This window comes from Gracilinanus agilis, chromosome 3 (genome assembly GCF_016433145.1).
Source record: "Gracilinanus agilis isolate LMUSP501 chromosome 3, AgileGrace, whole genome shotgun sequence".
Taxonomy (NCBI): Eukaryota; Metazoa; Chordata; class Mammalia; order Didelphimorphia; family Didelphidae; genus Gracilinanus; species Gracilinanus agilis.
In genome coordinates, this window is record NC_058132.1 from 95,700,214 (window position 1) to 95,719,906 (window position 19,693).

The 19,693-nt window shown below is 44.3% G+C and overlaps 1 protein-coding gene across 1 annotated transcript in view; it reads right to left on the reverse strand.

Annotated features, from left to right (window-relative positions):
• CHRDL2 (chordin like 2) overlaps positions 1-19,330 on the reverse strand; it is a 79,755-nt gene extending 60,425 nt beyond the window's left edge. The window contains exons 1-2 of the mRNA XM_044665988.1: positions 19,249-19,330; positions 1,634-1,746 (exon numbers count right to left, since the gene is read on the reverse strand). Of these exons, the coding sequence (XP_044521923.1) occupies positions 1,634-1,746; positions 19,249-19,330 (195 nt within the window). The remainder of the gene's footprint in view (positions 1-1,633; positions 1,747-19,248) is intronic.
• Positions 19,331-19,693: the final 363 nt, after the last annotated feature.

A 19,693-nucleotide genomic window follows, 5' to 3' on the forward strand; every position in this document is an offset into this window, starting at 1 on the left:
AATCAATTCTGTGTTTTGGTTCTAAGGCAGAAGAGTGATAAGGGCTGGGGAATAGGGGTTAGGTGACTTGTCCAGAGTCACACAGTTAGGAAGTGCCTGGGGTCTGATTTGGACCCAGAACCTCCCTTCTCTAGGCCTGGCTCTCTATCCACTATCTACCCAGCTGCCCTTTACCTAAGCTCTTGATTAAATTTCTAAAGTATCATTCCAGCTTTGTTGGACATTATCATTCTTCCCATACGATGGGGTCTAGCCAAACTGGCTTTCTCTTGGTTCTTTATGCATGGCCCTCAATCTCCCACCTCCAAGCCTTTTCATTATGCCTGCACCTCTTCCTTTCCTTATCTCTGCCTGATAAGAGTAGCTCTCTTCCTTTAAGATGTAGCTTAAGAACCATCTTCTTTCCTGCTACCTTCTTCCCAAACTACCTCATATTTAATTTCTTTAAAAAAACCAAACCAAACCCTTACCTTCCATCTCAGAATCAATACTGTGTATTGGCTCCAAGGCAGAAGAGTGGTAAGGGCTAGGCAATGGGGGCCAAGTGACTTGCCCAGGGTCACACAGCTAGGAAGTGTCTGAGGCCAGATTTGAACCTAGGCCTTCCCATCTCTAGGCCTGGCACTCAATACACTGAGCCACCCAGCTGCTCCCTCATATTTAATTTCTTGATATATGTATATATATATGTATGTATATATTGTTTATTTATATTATTTTAGATTTATGTTGCATATTTTAAAATATGTACTTATTTTTATATCACTCTTGTTCAATTGTTTCAGTTCTGTCCAACTCTTTGTGATCCTATTTGGGGTTTTCTTGGCAAAGATCCTGGAATGGTTTGCCCTTTCTTTCTCCAGCTTATTTTACAGATGAGGAAACTGAGGCAAATAGGGCTAAGTGATTTGCCCCAGGTCACATAGCTAATATGTGTCTGAGGAGGGGTTCGAACTCAGAAAGAAAGATGAGTCTTCCTGACTCCAGGCCTGACCCTGTATCCACTGCGCCATCTATCTGTCTCCATCCAGGGCTGCCCTCAGAGTGGAGGAAGGGACTTGCCAAGATCATCCAAATACTAAATTGGCAGCCTTTGGGATTCCAAGCACAGGGCTCTTTCCACTTTACCAAACTGCTTCTGATCAAATGAAGTCATGAATAAAGCACTTTGTAAACCATGTTTATTTTAGCTAGCCAGGTAGCAACCTACTGTGGTCCTCTGGAAGAAATCACTTTGCAAAATTCCAAAGGTAAAAAGAACAAGAGCCCCTACTGTGTGGATGGGCATAGCTGGGAACCAAGCAGGGTCTCAGGATCTCTTGGGACCCCTGCCTTGGGGTGATTTAAATTTCTTTAAATTTCTTTTCCATTTTTAAACCCTTACCTTCTGTCTTGGAATTGGTTATCAGTTCCAAGACAGAAGAATAATAACGACTGAACAACTGGGGTTAAGTGACTTGCCCAGGGTTACACAGCCAGGAAGGATCTGAGGCCAGATTTAAACCCAGAATGTCCCATCTTCAGGCCTGGCTCTCTATCCACTGAGCCACCCAGCTGGCCCTCTGGGGTGATTTTTAGGTCGGTCTCAGTGGCCATGTTTTCGGACCCAGCGGAGGAAGACGGAGCCACCTACCTCAGAACAGGTGCAGCGCAGACAGTACATCAGCCCCTGTGGCTCCAAGTAGGGATGCCAGCTCTCCCCCAGGGCATATCGCTTCCCGTGGAAAAGGCAGAACATGTCAGGGCCTGGAAAGACCAACCAGCCATACATTAGTCGTCCTCAGGAGGAAGTCTTCATCCTGCCTCTTGGCTTTCCTTCAACACCCAGCCAATGCTGTGCCTTTTCTGACCCACCTCCTCCCTTCCCTTCTGAAAAATAAAGCCCTTGGCAGCCACGCACATATATGTTTGGTCTGTTTCTTTGTCAATATGTTTCCCTAATAGAAGGTAAACTCCTTAAGGGCAGAGACTGTTTTGTTTTTGACTTTGTCTAGATGCCTAGAGCCTAGCATACAGTAGGCAGCTGAGAAATGCTTATTGATTGTTCTCCCCTCCCTAAGGTCTTCAGCTTGAGTCCCACCTCTTCTAGGGAGCCCTCCCTGACTGGTCTGAGCTAAACTGATCTTTATCACAAAACTTGGGAGTTCATGGAGGAAGTTTTAGAGAGAGGGACTGGACCCTTGATTTCATTGGCATAAGGAACTCCCAGTGGAGGGACTACTTTTTGTCAATGCAAGTAAGCACCTCTTCTGCAATTTGTAAACTTAGAGAGTATTTTAAGGCACTAAATGGTTAAATGACTTGCTCAGGGTCACACAGCCAATATACATCAAGGGTAGGATTCAAATTGAGCTCTTCCTGGCTCCTAGTTTAGCTCTTAATCCACTAAGCCACCCTACATCCCATTGGAAGGGCCCTTAGAAATAAGTTGAAAGAGTCCTCAAAGGGGGCAGCTGGGTAGCTCAGTGAATTGAGAGTCAGGCCTAGAGATGGGAAGTCCTAGGTTCAAATCTGGCCTCAGACACTTCCCAGCTGTGTGACCCTGGGCAAGTCACTTGACCCCCATTGCCCACCCTTACCACTCTTCCATCTAGGAACCAAATACACAGAAGTTAAGGGTTTAAAAAAAAATTCAAAAAAAAGAAAGAAAGAAAGAAAGAAAGAAAGAGTCCTCAGAGATCAACTAATGCCAAACACTTGAATAAAAATTTTCTCTTTAATAATATATAAGTAATCAGCTTCAGTTTCCTTAATCATAAAATGGGCATAATAATGGTACCTATCTCACAGGATTGCAAGAATCAAATAAGATAATATTTATGAAGTACTTAGCATTGTGTCTGGCATATAGTAGATACTTAATAAATGTATGCTTCTTTCTCACCCTTTCCTTCCTCTATTAAGTGCTTGGCACTATTCTAGGGCTATAAAGATGAAAATGAGACCATTATCCTCCCTCTTTCAGGAGAGAAAATAGGTACCCATAAAAGAACACAAAAAATAAATGCAAGGTAATTTCAAAGGGGATAGAGCTCTGGCCTGGAGGACCTCAGTGAGTTATTTTCGAGATCGGGTTTACTCATTGGCCATTTGAGGGGGTTAGAACAGATCTTCTCTAAAGTCTCTCCTAGGCCTAACATTCTGTATTCTCTTCTTCAGAATTCTTTCTAAGTCTAAATCATAGCATTATCCTTGACAATTAGCCATCTGATGTCCAAATAAAGACCTCCCAGGGACAAGTAACTCTATCTCCCATTCCACTAGTGGCCATCTCTGATGACTAGAAGGTTTTCCTTTTAAACTAAGCCTAAAACTGCTTCTCTCGAGCTTCTCACTTCTGCTCTCTGAGACCAAGCAGAAAAATGCTGCTCCTCTTTTATGTGAAGCCATCTGGCCCAACCCTCTCAATTTGCTGATAAGATAGGTTTGAGTGAGGGGGAAATGGCTTGCCCAAGTTCCCACAGTCAAAGTCACTGACTGAGTCCTGACTCTTATCTAAGACTCCAATCTCCTAGGCTAGGGGTCTCTCTTACTTGGAACTCCCATAGTCCTTTCTATCAGTTTCTGGCACCTGCTTGGTCCTTCAAATATAGAGTAATGCACCTCCTGGTGCAGTCACTTGTCATTCCACATATAAGGAAACGATCTGCCTCTTTGTCTTTAGTGGGAATTTCGTCTGCTTTTAATGGAGCTTGAAGTTATGTAGGTGAATTTAGGGAGGTTTATAAGATATAGATTTAGAGCCAGAAGGAACCTTAGGGCCCATTTAGACAAATCCCTTCATTTTACAGGTAAGAAACTGAGGTCCAGATGAGTTAAGTGATTTTCCCAAGGTCACGGAGATAGTATGTGGCAGAGCCAAGATTCAAACCCAGATCCTCTCACCCCAAATCCATCCATTTGTTTTTGGTAACCAACACCATCGAGGCCTTCATGTCTTCTTAGGTTGGATGATGACTTGTAAGGCATGTTATAGATGGAATTCTCCTTCAGGCTGATAGATTCATTGATGCTAATATCTTTCTAACTTATCTCCCTGCTTTCCTTAATTAAAAGGCCTTGTGGAGTCCCAGGTCAGAGAATGTCATCGCTTAAAGGGTCCTTGGAACTTAGAGCATTAGAACTAGGAAGAATTCGAAAGCAAAGAATGTCATCCCCCTGTCTCCCCTTCCACGAAGCACCTGAGAGAATCACATATCAGAGCTGGAAGGGACCATAAAATAGAGAATGTCAACACCAGAAAGGATATAATAGTCCCTTAATAAATATTTGCTGATTGATTAAATAATCTTAAAATATGCATTATTAGAGCTGGAAGGGACCTTAGACTTCAATTCAGCAAATATTCATGAAGCACCTACTGTGTGCAAGACACTGGAAAAAGATATGACAGTTTCCCTGCTCTCGTGGAATTTACCTTCTTATGGGGAAAGAACAAGTATATAATTAACAATGAAAAAAGGAGAACAATGACCTTAAAAAGGAGAAAACCAAAATATTCTCATTTTGCTTCTTAGAGTCCCTGGTTTTTAACAGGGTTCAGCTCAGAGACCACCTCCTTCTTGAAGACTTTTCTTGGTTTCCTCCTTTGAAAGTTCTCTCTGTCTCTGCCTGCCTGTCTCTCTCTCTCCCTGTCCTCAAGTTACCTAGATTGGTTAAAGGAGAATTTGAAATGGCCATCCTTTATTTATTTTTTAGATACCTTTTTTTAAAATTTATTTTTGTGAGTTAATGGGAAAGGGCTTAAAGGGGAGGGGGATAGGAATCTCCTAACTCCTTGAGGATACGTGTACCCTTTACATTTGTTTTTAGGGTTGCATTAGATACCTTTTTTGTCTCTTTTTATCTCCCAAAGGAGATGAGCTCCTTGATATCAGGGACATCCATAACATCTTTGACATTTTGCCTTTGATTCCCTTAGAAGCTTGTGAGGGATTGGCTGTGTGACCTGAACAAGTTACTTAGTCTCTCCATGTTTTAGGAAACTGTCTAAGACCCGTAAGTTGTAGAGAAGGTGTTAACCTACATTGGTGGAGGCATTTCCCTTGTGCTGGATTCCCTATACCAATGACATGGTCAGTCCAGACCCTTTTCCTCTTTCCAACGCTTACCGCAGTACCTGGCATGAAGATGGAACCTTATGTATTTTTTTTTAACAACAGAAACAAAACTTTTATGCACCCGTTGGGAAAAGGGACATTTAAAAATGTTGTCAAAGATGAATATATTACAGTGTTCCAGATATCTCTTTTTTTTTTAAACCTTAACTTCTGTGTATTGGCTCCTAGGTGGAAGAGTGGTAAGTGTGGGCAATGGGGGTCAAGTGACTTGCCCAGGGTCACACAGCTGGGAAGTGTCTGAGGCCAGATTTGCAGATATCTCTTAAAACCCGTCTTAGCCCATGTTTCATATTCAGAGTTCATAATTGTAAAGTGCTTAGCATTGTGCCCGGCACACAGTAAGAGCTAGTATTAATCATTACTATTATTGCTTACAGGAGAGGCCACAATGGTGATGGTACTGGAAATCATGCCTTAGAATGGAAGGCTTTGGGGAGGTCTGGCTTAGAGTCACTGTCTTCAAGTATTTGAGGGAGTGTCTTGTGGAGGAGGGATTTAACTTATTCTATCCAGCCCCACAGGGCAGAAGGTGGAGAACTGAAGGGAAGGTGCAAAGAGGTGGATCGCAGCTAGAAAAAAAGGACAAAGGGCTCAAAAATTAAAGTGACTCCAATTCTGCTGAGCTGTCTTGGAAGCAGGCAGCTCTGGCAACTCGTCTGGGAATTGGAGGGAAGATTCCTGTTTAGATACAAGTTGGAATGAGCCATCTCCCAAGGTTCCTTCAAACCCCAAGATTTGGTGAGTTTCTCTGATCTTCATTTAGAACAGTCATCCTTCACAAGGTGGGATAAAATGCTAGAGTTGGCTCCTATAGGCTCTTGAGAGCTGGTTGTTAAATTTTCAGTGTGAGCAGTTATTCCTCACTGCAAATCTGGACTTGATTTATTGGTTTGTTAATTGTCTAGACTTAAGAAAGTGATGGAGAAAATGTGAGTAATGCAGATTAAAATTAAAAGCGTGTCATGTGTGCTTTTTTGGGGGACTGCCAGCTGTTAAACATTTACCAGCACACAGCTGAGCACAGGTTTACTAACTCCTAATCCAATGAGCTTTCCACTTCACCATTGTGACCTCCAACCTAGGAATAGACAGATAGATACCACTCGACAAGAGGAAGAGCCCAACTCCCTTCTGATATAGACATCGCCTCTATGCTCTCCTGGAAGAGAGGGGCAAATGGATTTCACTTAAATCTGTCCTCAGACGCTTTCTAGCTGTGTGACCCTGGGCAAGTCACTTAGTCCTGTTTGTCTAGCCCTTGCCCTTCTGTCTTAGAGTTGTTATTAGGATAGAAAGGAAGGGTTTTTTTAAAAAATGAACTTCACTTGAACATCCCAAGTAAAGGAGATCTCATCACCTCTTTAAGGCAGACCATTTTTTTTTTTTGTGAGATAGCATTCTCCTTGTTTCTGTCTTTGTCTCTGTTTCCATCTCTATCTCTCTCCCTCTCTCTGTCTTTGTCTCTATCTCTTTCTGTCTTTAATAACTGGGAAGTCCTTCCTTATGTCCCCATACTTGAAGGTATCTTTGCTCCCCTCCTTTTATCAGTTTCCTCAAATGATGCCTATTACATCCTATCCAGGTGCGCTCATCCTATGAGTTTAATCTGAGTCGTCCCATAAATTGGTGGTGGTGGTGGTGCCCAGAATTCCTCCAGATTTTTTGATATTGCACAAATATCGAAGGTGCACTTCCCCAGACTGAGCTCAAACTGGCCTCCTATTAAATTCCCTTTCTGTCCTGGGGCACAAAAACAGACTCCTACAATGTCAGTGAAGGAAAAGATTTTAGAGATCCTCTAATCCAGCTCCCTTATTTGACACAAGGGGAAAATGAGGGGAAATGACTTGTCTGAAGTCACATAGTAAATTTGTGGTAGAACCAGGTCTAGTGTTCAGGTTTCCCGACTGCCAAACCTTTGTTTGAACCACAGAAAACTCAAGAGAGCAAGGTTCATCTCAGTCTTTCCCACCCCTCATTTTTGTAGAATTTCTCTCAGCTGATGACAGATGTAGTTCTTTTTTTATATTTGTTCTTAAATAACCCTCGATACTGTGTATTAATTCCAAGAGAGAAGAACGGTAAGGGCTAGGCAATGGGAGTTAAGTGACTTGCCCAGGGTCACACAGCTAGGAAGTGTCTGAGGTCAAACATGAACCCAGGATCTCTAAGCCTGGCTCTCAATCTACTAAGCCACCCAGCTGCCCCTACAGACATGGTTCTATGGAAAAAATGCTAGATTTAGAGACAGAGGGTCTGGGTTCACATCTTGACTCTGCCCCTGTAATAAGGAATAAGTCAAGGTAGATATACTTTTCTAAATTTTACAATTATATACCTTGACTCATTCCTTATTACTCCCCTTATAAACGAGGCTACCTAACTCTTTGGGGGGTTAATTTTCTCATCTCTAAAATGAGAGAATTAGACTAGACAGTATAGATGGACCTCTCTACTTCTAAATCAGTGATCTCTCGTTTGGGCTTGGGGCAAGGAAACAAGCATGCATTAAATGCTTACTATGTGCCAGGCATCACGCTAAACTATTGACAGATATTCTCTCTAAACTATGAAAATGATCTTTCTTTCCTTGAGTTTTCCTGAGCCATTGTGTCTGAGCCTCTCCTCTGCCACCAGTATCATACTTAACTCTGTATATATAACGTCCCCTCTTTAAGAGGTCATTTTTTGACACATGTGTCAAAGTAGAATTGCTTGTTGGCTATGGAAGAGGGGGGCAGAGGGAGGGGAGAGAAAGAACATGAATCATGGAACCATGGAAAAATATTTTTTTAAAAATTGATTAATTGAACTAAAAAATAATAAAATAAAATAATAAAAAGGCCATTTTTATCATATTTTCATCTTATTTTTTATATCTTATATTTTTATATCTTCTATTACCTAATAATTTTCTCTTTAGCACCTTGTACTTAGTTGGGGGTCCCTAATAAATGACTGTGAAATTGAACAGGAAAATGGCACGACTTGCCCAAGGTCACACACACACACTTGGAAGCCATGGAATCGGGACTCCAACTCCTGCTCAGTTCAAGTCCAAATCCAGCATCCTTTCCACGAAGGAGCTCACGTTTGCTCCTGGCCAGCCCTTTGGAGGTCTGGAGACAGCGTAATCTGTCCACCCTGGAGCCTGTTTTCTTCTGGGCGGCCGAGGGGACTCGCAGGTTCACCCCTTGGGCCCAGGGGAGGAGGCCCAGGGAGAGGCAGTGGATCCTGTTTCCAGTGAGGCTGTATCAAATTTGCTGTGTTTATCTCTGCCCGGCTGCTGGCAGGGAAGGGGCCGCCTGCTGGGCCTGAGGTTCACATGTTTAAAGCCAGACCAACTCTCTAAGGAGTGAATAATGTCTTTATTTCTCTGGGCCTTCCCCCCTTTGGGCGGGGGAGGGGGGGCAGAGGAGGGAGCTGTTGCAACACAGCCCAGGACTCAGCCTGGGCCTGAAGGAACACAGTCCCACCTTCGTCTGGGGCGGCCCCCTCCCGGCCCAAGGCCTCTGCCCCAGCTGCCAACTGGCATGGCCCTCTTGACCGGACCCCCCCTCCCCATTCTTCACTCCTCCTTCTAAAAGTGAAGACAGAGGGAGTGCCTCAGTCATTGCCCAAGCGGGGACACCCTCACCCCTGGGGGTGGGGAGGAGAGAAAGAACTAGTAGAAACAGAGAAAGGAGGTGGGGGTGGGGGGGACCAGCCTCCCCCCTCCGGGAGGCCTCACTCTGCTGCTGCCACAATCCTTGTCTCCCCCCCCCCCAAGCTGTCTAAGCAGAAAGCATTGGGGGGGGGAGTAGAAAGGATGACCCAAGGCTACCTCCCTTCCCAAAGAAACCAGTGACCCAAGATGGTGCCAAGGTGGGGAGGCAGGATGTCTTCAAGGTTCCCCTGGCATTAGGATTACCACACTGTAATTCTCTTATGAGTTTATCTCAGCACATAATAACACAATTTTAAGTACATCAGAGAAATGTGAACAGAGTTTTTAGTGTACTTGGGGGTGGGGGAAGGATTGGAGTCACCAGTACAGAATCGGGAAGTTTTCTGGAAGAGACAGTATTTGAATATGGCTCTAAAGGCAGAAAGATCATTAAACAGTCAAAAGGTGAGGATGAGGCAGGTTCAAGTATAGGAAACAGCATGAGCAAAGAACTGGAGGTAGGAACTTGCAGTACTCCAGTTAGCTTAGAAATTATAGTGTAGACTATAGGGAAGAACTCAATTATATAGAGAGTGTTGCCTTTCAGGAGACAAGGATGGACATCTTGGTATAGAAAGAAAAACCATTCATTCAGAAAAGGCAGACTTAGGTTCTAGTCGTGACTTTTGCTGCTTGACATTGGGGAAATCACTCCTCATTCCCTTCAAGACTGAGCTTAAATGTCACCTCCTCCATGATGGGAGAATCTCTTTATAAATAAGTGCTTCCCTCTCCACACATGCCCAAATTATTTTGTGTGTCTTTTATAGATGCTTTATAATCATCTATTTGGGTACATTTGTTTCTCCCAGTACAATTTAAGCTCCTGGGGCAAAGACTATTTGGTTTTTGTCTTATCATCTCCAGTGCCTAGCACAGAATAGGAAGAAGGAAGAAAGGAAAGAAGGAGAGGAGGAAGGAGGCAAGGAAGGAAGGGAACAAGCATTTATTAAGTATCTTCTCCATGCCACACATTGCATTAAGCACTCCACAATATGATCATTTGATCCTCATGATAACCCTCATTTCCTCTTACTCTCTCTTCTTTCTTTTCTGGATTTTTACTCTTCCTTTTTTATCCTTCGATCTCCCCTTCTTATTCTCTTCTTTCTTCATCCTCTATTTTACCATCCCCTCTTCCTCCTCCATCTCTCCTTCCTGTTTCCTCCATTTCCTCCTCTTCCTTTTATATCTTCTTTTCTTTTTTTACCTCCTTCCATCTTCCTCTCCACTTCCTCCATCTTTACCTTATCTCCTTCCTCTTCCTCCTCCTTTCTTCACCTTCTTTCATCTTTCTCTCCACTTCCTCCAGCCTCACTTTATCTCCCTCCTCTCCCTTTGCCTCTTTTTCTTTACCCTTTCCATCTCCCTCTCAGCTTCCTCTAGCCCAGTGATTCCCAAAGTGGGCACCACCCCCCCCTGGTGGGTGCTGCAGCGATCGAGGAGGGGGTGGTGATGGCCACAGGTGCATTTATCTTTCCTATTAATTGCTATTAAAATTTTAAAAAAATTAATTTCCAGGGGACTAAGTAATATTTTTTCTGGAAAGGGGGCAGTAGGCCAAAAAAGTTTGGGAACCTCTGCAGTCTAGCCTCACCTTATTTCCCTCTTCCTCCTCTTCCATTTCTCTTTCTTTCCCTCCTTCCATCTTTCTCTCCACTTCCTCTAGCCTCACTTTATCTCCTTATTTCTCCTCTTCACCTCATTTAATCTTCCTCTATACTTCCTCTATGCTCACTATATCTTCTCCTAAGCTATGAAGGATTTGGGGCAAAAATATTATAATGGTGACACCACCTTCCATATCTTTCTCCTTGAAGGAAAATGAAGTACTTTCCTCAAAAAAAGTCCAAACATCAAATAAGCTACTTATTTATCATGACCCCACCCAAAAGCTTCACTCCCCCACACCCTGCTGAACAAAGTTGTAACCTTCCACATAGTCCTATTTTTTTCACATAGAGTCCAACTAGTACCTTTGGGTGGCTATGTCCCGACCTGAACCATCGGATTTAAAGCTGGAAGGAAGGGTCTTTAGAAGCCATCTATCCACCACATTGATTTTACAGGTGAGGGAGTGGTCCTAGAAAGGTGAAGTGACTTGCCTTGCCAAAGGATGTTAATTAGAAGTCTGGTCTTCTGGCTCAAAATCTAGCACACTTCCCAGCACACTCATGTCCTCATACCCACTCCTTCAAGTTTCAGCCTTAGTTCACCTCCTCTGGGAGATCACACTGAAAATGCGGCCAGCCATCCTCCCCTTCTCTAATGCTCTAGAGTTTTTGCTGTGTAACGAGCACAATATCATGAACTATATTGTTCTGCCTCCTTAGCCACACTGGGAGGAAGCACCCTGATGGCAAAGGCATAGTCTCTTCCTTCTCTTGACTGAGCCACAGCCTAATGTCAGCATGGGAAACTGCTTCTATTAAAAGGAAATTCAGGCACAGGGCAGAAACCGGAATGAAGAGATTCAGTTTAAGAAGGAAAGTCATTACCATTCAGACAGAGTCCTAAGCAGAACCAGATAACATTGGAAAGGCTATATACAGTCTGCCTTCTAAGAGCCCCCTCCAACTCCCATGATACTATTCTCTTCTCCCATTATTTTTCTCTCTGCCACCTCTTCCATTGCCTTCTAGTATCTTCTCTTGCTCTCCCCTTTTCTTCACATCTCCCACTACACTTTACTCCTTTCCTCTTCCTGTATCTCTGCTCACTTTCTGCTTCCACTCCTCGTTTCTCCCCATTCTTGCTCCTCTCCCCTTTTATCTATCTCCCCCTGCTCTTCTTCCCTCCCCATTCTCCTCCCTTCTCTATTTATTTCTTATTTCTCTTGTTTCTCTTCTTCCTTTCCTGTCCCTGACCTCTCTCGTTCATCCCTCTTCTGTTCTTTCTCTACCTTCTTTTTCTTTCTCTGTCCTCATTCTTTCTCACTCTCTTCCTCGCCTTTCCAGTAGTCATTCCAATCTTCCTCTTCTAGACTTTTCTCCTCTTACCTTACTTCTCTCCCTATTTCCCTCTCCTTTTCTTCCCCAAACTTCTTTCCTTCTCTCCACTCTTTTTTCCCTTTCTTTTCTCTTTGCCCCCACCTCATAAAACCTCAGAGATAGAGATCTAGTCCCAGTCAAACCTGAGCAAGAATTCCCTCTGTAGCAATCTCCCCACCCGACCCCCAAGATGACTTTCCCTCTCCTCATTGCTCCTCTTTCCCCGCTCCCTCCTTCTCTCTGTCTCTCTGTTTCTCTCTGCCTCTCTATCTGTGTGTCTCTCTCTTTCTCTCTGTCTCTGTCTCCCCTTCTTTCCTCCACCTTTCCCTAACAAAGCTACAAAAGCAGCCTGCCAAATGTCTTCCAGGCACTCACAGTAGAGTTCCACTCGGGGTCCTTGGAACACAGAATGTCAAAGCTAGATAGAAGAAGTTAGTAAATTCCCACAAACAGAGCTGAGTGCTGCTGCTAGTCTTTGGGTCAGTGGGGGATTCTTGGCAGGAAGCCTCTCCTCTCATTCTCTTGAGGATGGGAGAGCACGAAATCCCCTTAACGATTCAGGTGACTCCTTACTAGCATATTCCCTTACTGGGACACAGAAAAGAAGGAAAGACCATTGAAGCACCTTTTTGTGGGTAGTTGTGGATATGGGTCCGTTTCTCAGTTGTGGAGACTAGTTTGGGTGGGGTCCTTCCTGGTGAGAAGGGGATGTCTGGGATGATCTCTGGTCTCATCTTCCCGGCCCTCTGGGTGGCAGCCCCCCTCCTTTTCCTGGGTTGCATGCACCCCCCGACCCCCCAACAAGAGGCAGTCCTTCTCCAGCTAGCCCAGGCGGGCGCCAGTGCGGCTGGCTGGGGGAACTTGAGAGCCCGGGCAGCTGGGAACAGGTGCAACAGCTGGAACAGCTGGCGCCTGCTCCGCACATTTTGGAGAGTGTGTAACGGAGACCTCTACTGGCCAGAGAAAAGAGAGGCCGCTGCTAGGCCTGAGAAGGACATCTGGGGAAGTCAGCCTTTGAGTGGAGAGGTTTCTAAGACCCAGTCAGCACCATTCCTGCCCAAATGCTTTATGAATACATCTGGAGACCCAGGTGGGTCAGCTATTAGTGCTGTCCCCAGGAGGCCTAGGGGAGTCCGCCGGCAGGGCAGAAATTGGGTCCTCTGCCTCCTCCTCTACACTGAGATTTCTCTTCTCCTCTCTCTCCTTCCATCCTCAGGTTCAGGTTGTCCAGGGTTGTATCGTTACCTCTGTCCTATCCCTCTCTGAGCTTCAGCCCACCAGCTGGCATTCGGTCTCCCTGTTCCACCCCACCTCCCAGGGACCAATACTATTCCCATGGTCCTACGATCTCACCAATGTGAGTATTCCCTTCAACCAGACAATTATACATGCCCTGGCATCCTGTTTGCCTCTTGACCATTGCCTCTTCCTATACATTCACCACAGGTATGCTTCAAAATATGGGGATCTTCCTCGAATTCTTCTCATGCTGGGAGAGGCATACCAGTGGGGGCACATGGACTGTCCATCTATCCATCGTCCCTCATTTTTTTCCAGTCCTACATTCCTCTGACATCCTTTGTACAATTCCTGTTTAATCTCCATCATGGGCTTCTCCATTGCCTTTTGGAAGACCCTTTTGGGTATGTTCTATGACTAGAAGTCTAACAACATCCCGAGTAAAATGCTGGTGTTAAAAACACTTGATTTATAAAAGGGGGAAACCAAGACCCAGAGAAGGGAAGTGATGTTTCAGGTGGGTCTCTCATCTGGTTAGTGGCAGAGCTACTGCTGCTGGATGTGGGTCTCCATACTCTGGAGTTTGAGTCTTGCCACTCTAGCTGCCTATGGTGTGATTTGGTGCCCCACGCCAATCCAGCCCACAAATGTATTCCCCCCAAGCCCCTCACTGTTGCTTAAAATGCCTTTAGGAGAAGACAAAAGCTTTTATTTCACAGGGAGAGCTAGGATTTAAATATCTGAGCCCCCTGGAGAGGGAAGCCAGTAACTGGCATTCACACCACGGTGTCCAAAAGGGACATGGGATCTCCGTGCGAGAAACACTGGGTTCCCTGTGGCGGTGGGGGTGGGGAGAAAAGATGCCAGATCGGGGAGCAAGGGCACAGTATTCTTGCTAAGGTGGGAAATGAATGGGAGACAGAGGAACAGGGGGAATGAAGTTTTTAGGCTAGATGCTAGGAGAGCTTAAAATCACTCGCTATTCTCACTTAATAATATCACCCCCTCTTTCACAGATCTTTTGAGAAGTCTGTCTGAGAGTCATAGAGAGAATCTTAGAGTTGGAAGGGGTCTCAACTGTCATTTGGTCAAATCCATACCTAAATGGGAAGGTATCTACAATGGTACTGACAAGAGTTTTCTAGTTACCACTTAAAGCCCTCCTGAGGCAGCCTCTTAAAGATTTCCTTCTCCAGGATAAACATCCCCTCTTCCTTCAAGGAACAGCCCCCAAGATGGCCATCCGAGGCTCAGTGAGCTTTTTTACACATTTCACAAGGAGGGACCCATTCCTACGTGGGCTAACTGAAGCCATGTCTTCTTTCACAGGGTAGAGCTTCTTTCCCCTATGCTCAAGGAAAAGAACATTCTAATAAAACTGATTCAAAGGAGCGGTGAGACTTGAGCTGAGCCTTGAAGGGAGGGAAGGTTGACTTAAAAAAAATCTCTGTTCTGGTTCTGTTTTTGCCACTGATCTGAATAATGAACTGGGTGAGTCACTCTCCCTAAAAGGGTCTCAGTTTCCCCAGTGAGCTTCCAACTCACTCATCAGTGTTCCTTATGCTCCAAGCTGTCTTTCCTGTGGCAGTGCTGGACTGCATTGACCCATTCCGTCAACCAGTCAGCATTAAATACTTACTATATACCATGTGTTATGTCAAGTGCTGGGGACAGAGAAAGGCAAAAGCCAGGATCTGGCCCACTAGGGGCCCATATTCCAATGAGGGAGACAGCATTCACAGTCTCCTGCCTGATTCCACATAGGGACCATGTCTACAAGTTGGTAAGACCCTTGATGTGATTAGAGGATTGGCCTCAGTCTGGGGTCAGGGTGCTGGGGTGGAGTGTGGGGTGGAAGAGTCACTCACTCTCCAGCCTAGGTCCAGGATCAGTGTTTAATCTGGGACTAGAGTAAAGGTTCCATCTATGAGATGGCAGAGATGAGTGGTTTTCTTACCACCATTCTGACCAGGGAATGGAAGGGAACTCAAGAAAACCTAGCCGAAACCCTACCTTTGGAGCTCTCACACCCACCACATAACATTCTTGACCACACGTTGCTATCAAATCTGCAAGGTTCAGGAGACCTATAAATGAAGTGGTACCAGATGGCTTTCTGGGGGAGCTAGAAGGATCCTTAGAGAACGCCATGGCTGCTACCCTCATTTTACAGAGGAGCTGACTGAGAGGTGAAGACCCAAGAATACATACAAGTTGACTGGCTCCAAGTCAGGGGTTCTTTCCACTACAACTCAGTAAGAACCATGTATTAAGAGTATTGGGGAGACAGGGTGGATACAGCCAGGAGGTTCAGTGGATGGAGAGCCAAAAGTAGAGACGGGAAGTCCTAGGTTAAAATCTGGCCTCAGACACTTTCTATCTGTGTGACCCTGGGCAAGTCACTTAACCCCCTTTGCCTAGTTCTAACTACTCTTCTATTTTGGAACCAATACACATTATTGATTTTAAGACAGAAGGTAAAGGATTTTGGAAAAGGGTATTGATGGTCTTTATTGAAGACTAGTGAATTAAAACAATTCCTTGACTTCCAAAGAAGTTCTCCATATTCTACATGACTATCTTTTCCTTCCACGAGAACAGGGACCTTGTCTTACTTATACTTCATGTCTCCTCTAGGCTCTAAACACAATGAGCACTTCATAGATTTATGTAGAATTAATTGAACTGGAATTGAATTCAATCTATGACCTGTTTTGCAACATCACCCAGTACCCATGTTACAAATGGAAAGACTTATAGTCTCACTCAACTGAACCCAGGGAGAATGAGGCAATGAAACTAAAAGGCAAGGGACCTGGGTACTAGTCCCACTGCTGTCCTGTGTAACTTATGGCCAAAAGTCAAGCCTCTCTGAGCCTCAGTTTCTCCATAGAGGGAGATAAATGTGATCAGCACCTTGTATCAATGGCAATCAAGGACAATGCACTCTCTACAGACAAAGGCCAATATGATGATGTAAAGTAGTTGTCAGCCAAAATCAAGGGACCTTAAAGGGAAGAGGAAAAGTCTTCCTGCCTAATATTATGCCCAACACCAGCCTGACAAACAATGCCTGAAATTTCACCATTAGGGTTTTACTTATTTGAATTTTATTGGACTTATAGGTCTTAGAAGGACCTTAGAAGATAGAATGAATGTCAGAGATAGAAAGAACTTTAGAACATTGAATATTCAAATTGAGAGGAACCTTAAAAGACAATGTTAGAACAAGAGACCTTAGAACACTGGAATATTAGAATAGAAAATATAAAAGTTGAACAGGACCTCTCATTGAACAGTTGGGAGGGGGGTGGTCCAAAGTAGCGAAAGGGAAGTGACCTGCCTAAGGTCACATGGTGGGGTCTATAAAAGCACTAAGATTAGAACTCAGGTCTCCTGATTCCTAGTTCAGGGCTCTCTCTCTCTCCTACGCAATATTGCCAGATAATTGAATTATAGAGAATGTTACAGCTTTCTGAAATGAGGAGATAAAAAAAAATAAGAGGAGGCCCTAAATTATAGTATAGGATGTGAGAAAGGGAAGATTTCATAGGAGAGGTGAGACTTGAGCTGAGTCTTGAAGGTTGACTAAAGAAATCTCTGTTCTGGTTTAGTTTTTGCCATTGATCTGAATAATGAACTTAGGTAAGTCACTTTCCCCAAATGGATCTCAGTTTCTCCATAAACAAAATGAGATGATTGATCCTGAAGGTGCTTTCATTCTGACATTCTAAGTGCCACATATGTCACCCTTGGGTAGGCAGAGAGGAGAGAAGAAAGGACAACTCAGGATGGGCATGTCCTAAGGGATGTATATATGGTGTATAAGGCCACACTAGGGCATATCTCAGTGCTAGTACCTAGCTTGCCCTAAGGCTCTGGCTCAAAATGCCTTTATGAAAGAAAGACAGGTCACTGTGACCATTCTATGACAAGTCTCTCTGTCTCTGTCTCTGCCTTTCTGTCTCTGTCTCTGTCTCTGTCTTTTTGTCTCTGTCTCTCTCTGTCTTTCTGCCTCTGTCTCTTTCTGCCTCTGTCTCTGTCTCTGTTTCTGCCTCCGTCTTCCTGTCTGTCTCTCTTTGTCTCTGTCTTTCTGTCTCTGTCTTTCTGTCTCTGTCTCTCTCTGTCTCTCTGTCTCTGTCTTTCTGCCTCTGTCTCTTTCTGCCTCTGTCTCTATTTCTGTCTCTGTCTCTGTCTTTCTGTCTGTCTCTGTCTCTGTCTTTCTGTCTGTCTCTGTCCGTCTCTCTCAACAAGGCTCTTTTAAGGAACAAAGGACACATGCCAAGAGGAAGCTCCCAAAAGTTTGGAGAAGTTGCCTAGACCAGCCTTCTTGCCTCTAGGCCAATCACCATAAAAGTCATAGATCTTAAATTTAGAGCTAAAAGAAACCTCAAAGGTCCAGCCCCATATTTAAAGATGAGGAAACTTAGCTCCAAGGAAGTGAACTGACTTGCCCATAGTCATACAGATTATTTAAGTAGTAGATGATGAATTTGAACCTAAGTATTCTACAAATCCTCTCTTTCCCACTGTATAATTACTTCATTTTCTAATGAAAATGTCTTTTAGTCTCTAATTCTTTCATTTTTTAGGCAAGAGGCCTAGAGAGATGATGTGACTTAATTGACAACTATGCAGCTGAAATGCTTTAGATTTTAATCTATTTCATTTGGTCTTAATTCCATCAAGTAAAAGTTGTGGATTTTATCTCTATTTTATATTAGGCTCAGAGCTGTTGAATGACTCGTCCCAAAATCATACAGCTAAGTAAGTATCTGAGGCAGGAGTCAAACCCAAGCCCTCTTGGCTTCAAGTCCAAAATGCTATCCACAAAGCCACAGGGCCTCTCTAGCATGTCTAAAGTTGCACAGGTAGTGTTACCCAGGTAGGTAACAATGGTAGGGTCCAACCAGAGATTCTTTAGTCCTCCTTCTCAACTTTTCCTGGTTCTGAACTCTTTCCCACCACATCACAAAGTCAAAAAGTCTTTCTTTGGTCTAGCCTGGGCCCCTCCTACTCATATTTATACCTCATTGATCTATGAACCTTTTTTTTTTTTTCCTTTTTGGCCAACTGCTTGCCTTGGATAGATGTGGGGAAACATCTAGAGCAAGCAGAACCTCTGTTCAATTCAGTTTAATTTCTCTTGGATCCCAAGATTTAGATCACTAGAAAGGATTTTCGAGATTGTTACCTAAACCTCCCTCATTTTACAGGTGGGGAAATAGGCAAAGGGAAGTAAATAGCTTGCCTGAGATCATAGAAGTGGCAAGTAGTAGAGCCTATCCTTGAATACAGATCCTTTGATTCAACATTCCATGCTCTTTCTTTCACTAGAGACAGTGGTCTTTCTCTTCTCCAGGACAAACTTTCCCCTCCAATGATGTCCCCAGTGCCTCCAAACTCATTCTTCAGTCTTACTTCTGCATTCTAGAATGCCCCTCTTTTGTGCTCCCCACATCAGGCATGGTCCCTGTCCTCAAGGAAGGGACAATGTTGTTTAAAGAACACTGGAGAAAAGGCCACCTGGGATCAGGTCCCAGCTTGACTACTACCTACCTGTGTGATAATTGGATAAGTCACTGACCCTTATTTTCTTCATCTGTAAAATGGGACTAATAATGGTTATATTCTTTTTCACCTGCTGTTTTGAAAAAGTGTTTTGTAAATTTTTTTTGGTAATTTTGTAAAATTAAAGTGCTAAGTAAATGTGAGCCATGACTATTATGGTATCTAATTTATATATTGTCTATCAGAGCCCAGGATTCTGTTCCACTTCTTCCAGGAAGCCTTCCTTTATCAACTAAGCCTAGAGAGGGCTTTCTTTTTGCCAGATTCCAATGGTACTTCCTTTATTCCTGTCCAGACCATCTCCCTGTCTCTGAACCTTGATGTGGTTCTCTGAGACAATGATCTCTCCCTTTACTTCGATAACCATACCCATGCCCCCACCGTCTGCCTCTGTCTCTGTCTGTCTGTCTCTCTGTCTGTCTCACTCACACATGCTCCTATTCAGTTAGATTTCCCCCTTCTCCTCCCAGGTGACAGACAGAACAGAGGTCAGACAGCAAATCCTGATGTCTTTCCATCCCTTGTCTTTGAAAGTATCAGGGCTGAATGGGCTACCCCTAGCCCAGACTACTTTCCCAGCTCCCAAGGCTCTTCTCTTCATTCCATACCCCTCTTTACTCACGGGTCCGGGGGTGGCTATCCGAGGGGAACCAGAGAAGGACAAATCCCAGCAAGGAAGAGAGGACTCTGACTTCAGGAACCATTCTTCCACCTCCAGACCCTGGGCAGAGCTGAAAGAGTAGGAAAGAGCAAGAGCTGGCCAGGAACACGAGGAGGTGAAGAGAGGGGGAGAGGGGGAGGGGGATGGGAGAGAGACAGAGAGACAGAGAGAGACACAGAGACACTGGAGAAATATGAGTGGGAGAAAGAAGCAAGAAAAAAAGAGAGGCAGGCAAGAGGAAAGAGAAGGAGGCAGGAGACGGCTACAAAGGAAGAGATAGCCCCCCCAAAAAGAGAGAGAAACAGACTAGGAGAATCTCCGAGGTCCCTTCTAGTTCATAAGTTCTGATATGGAAAGGAAGGAGGGAGAGAGAGAGAGAGAGAGAGAGAGAGAGAGAGAGAGAGAG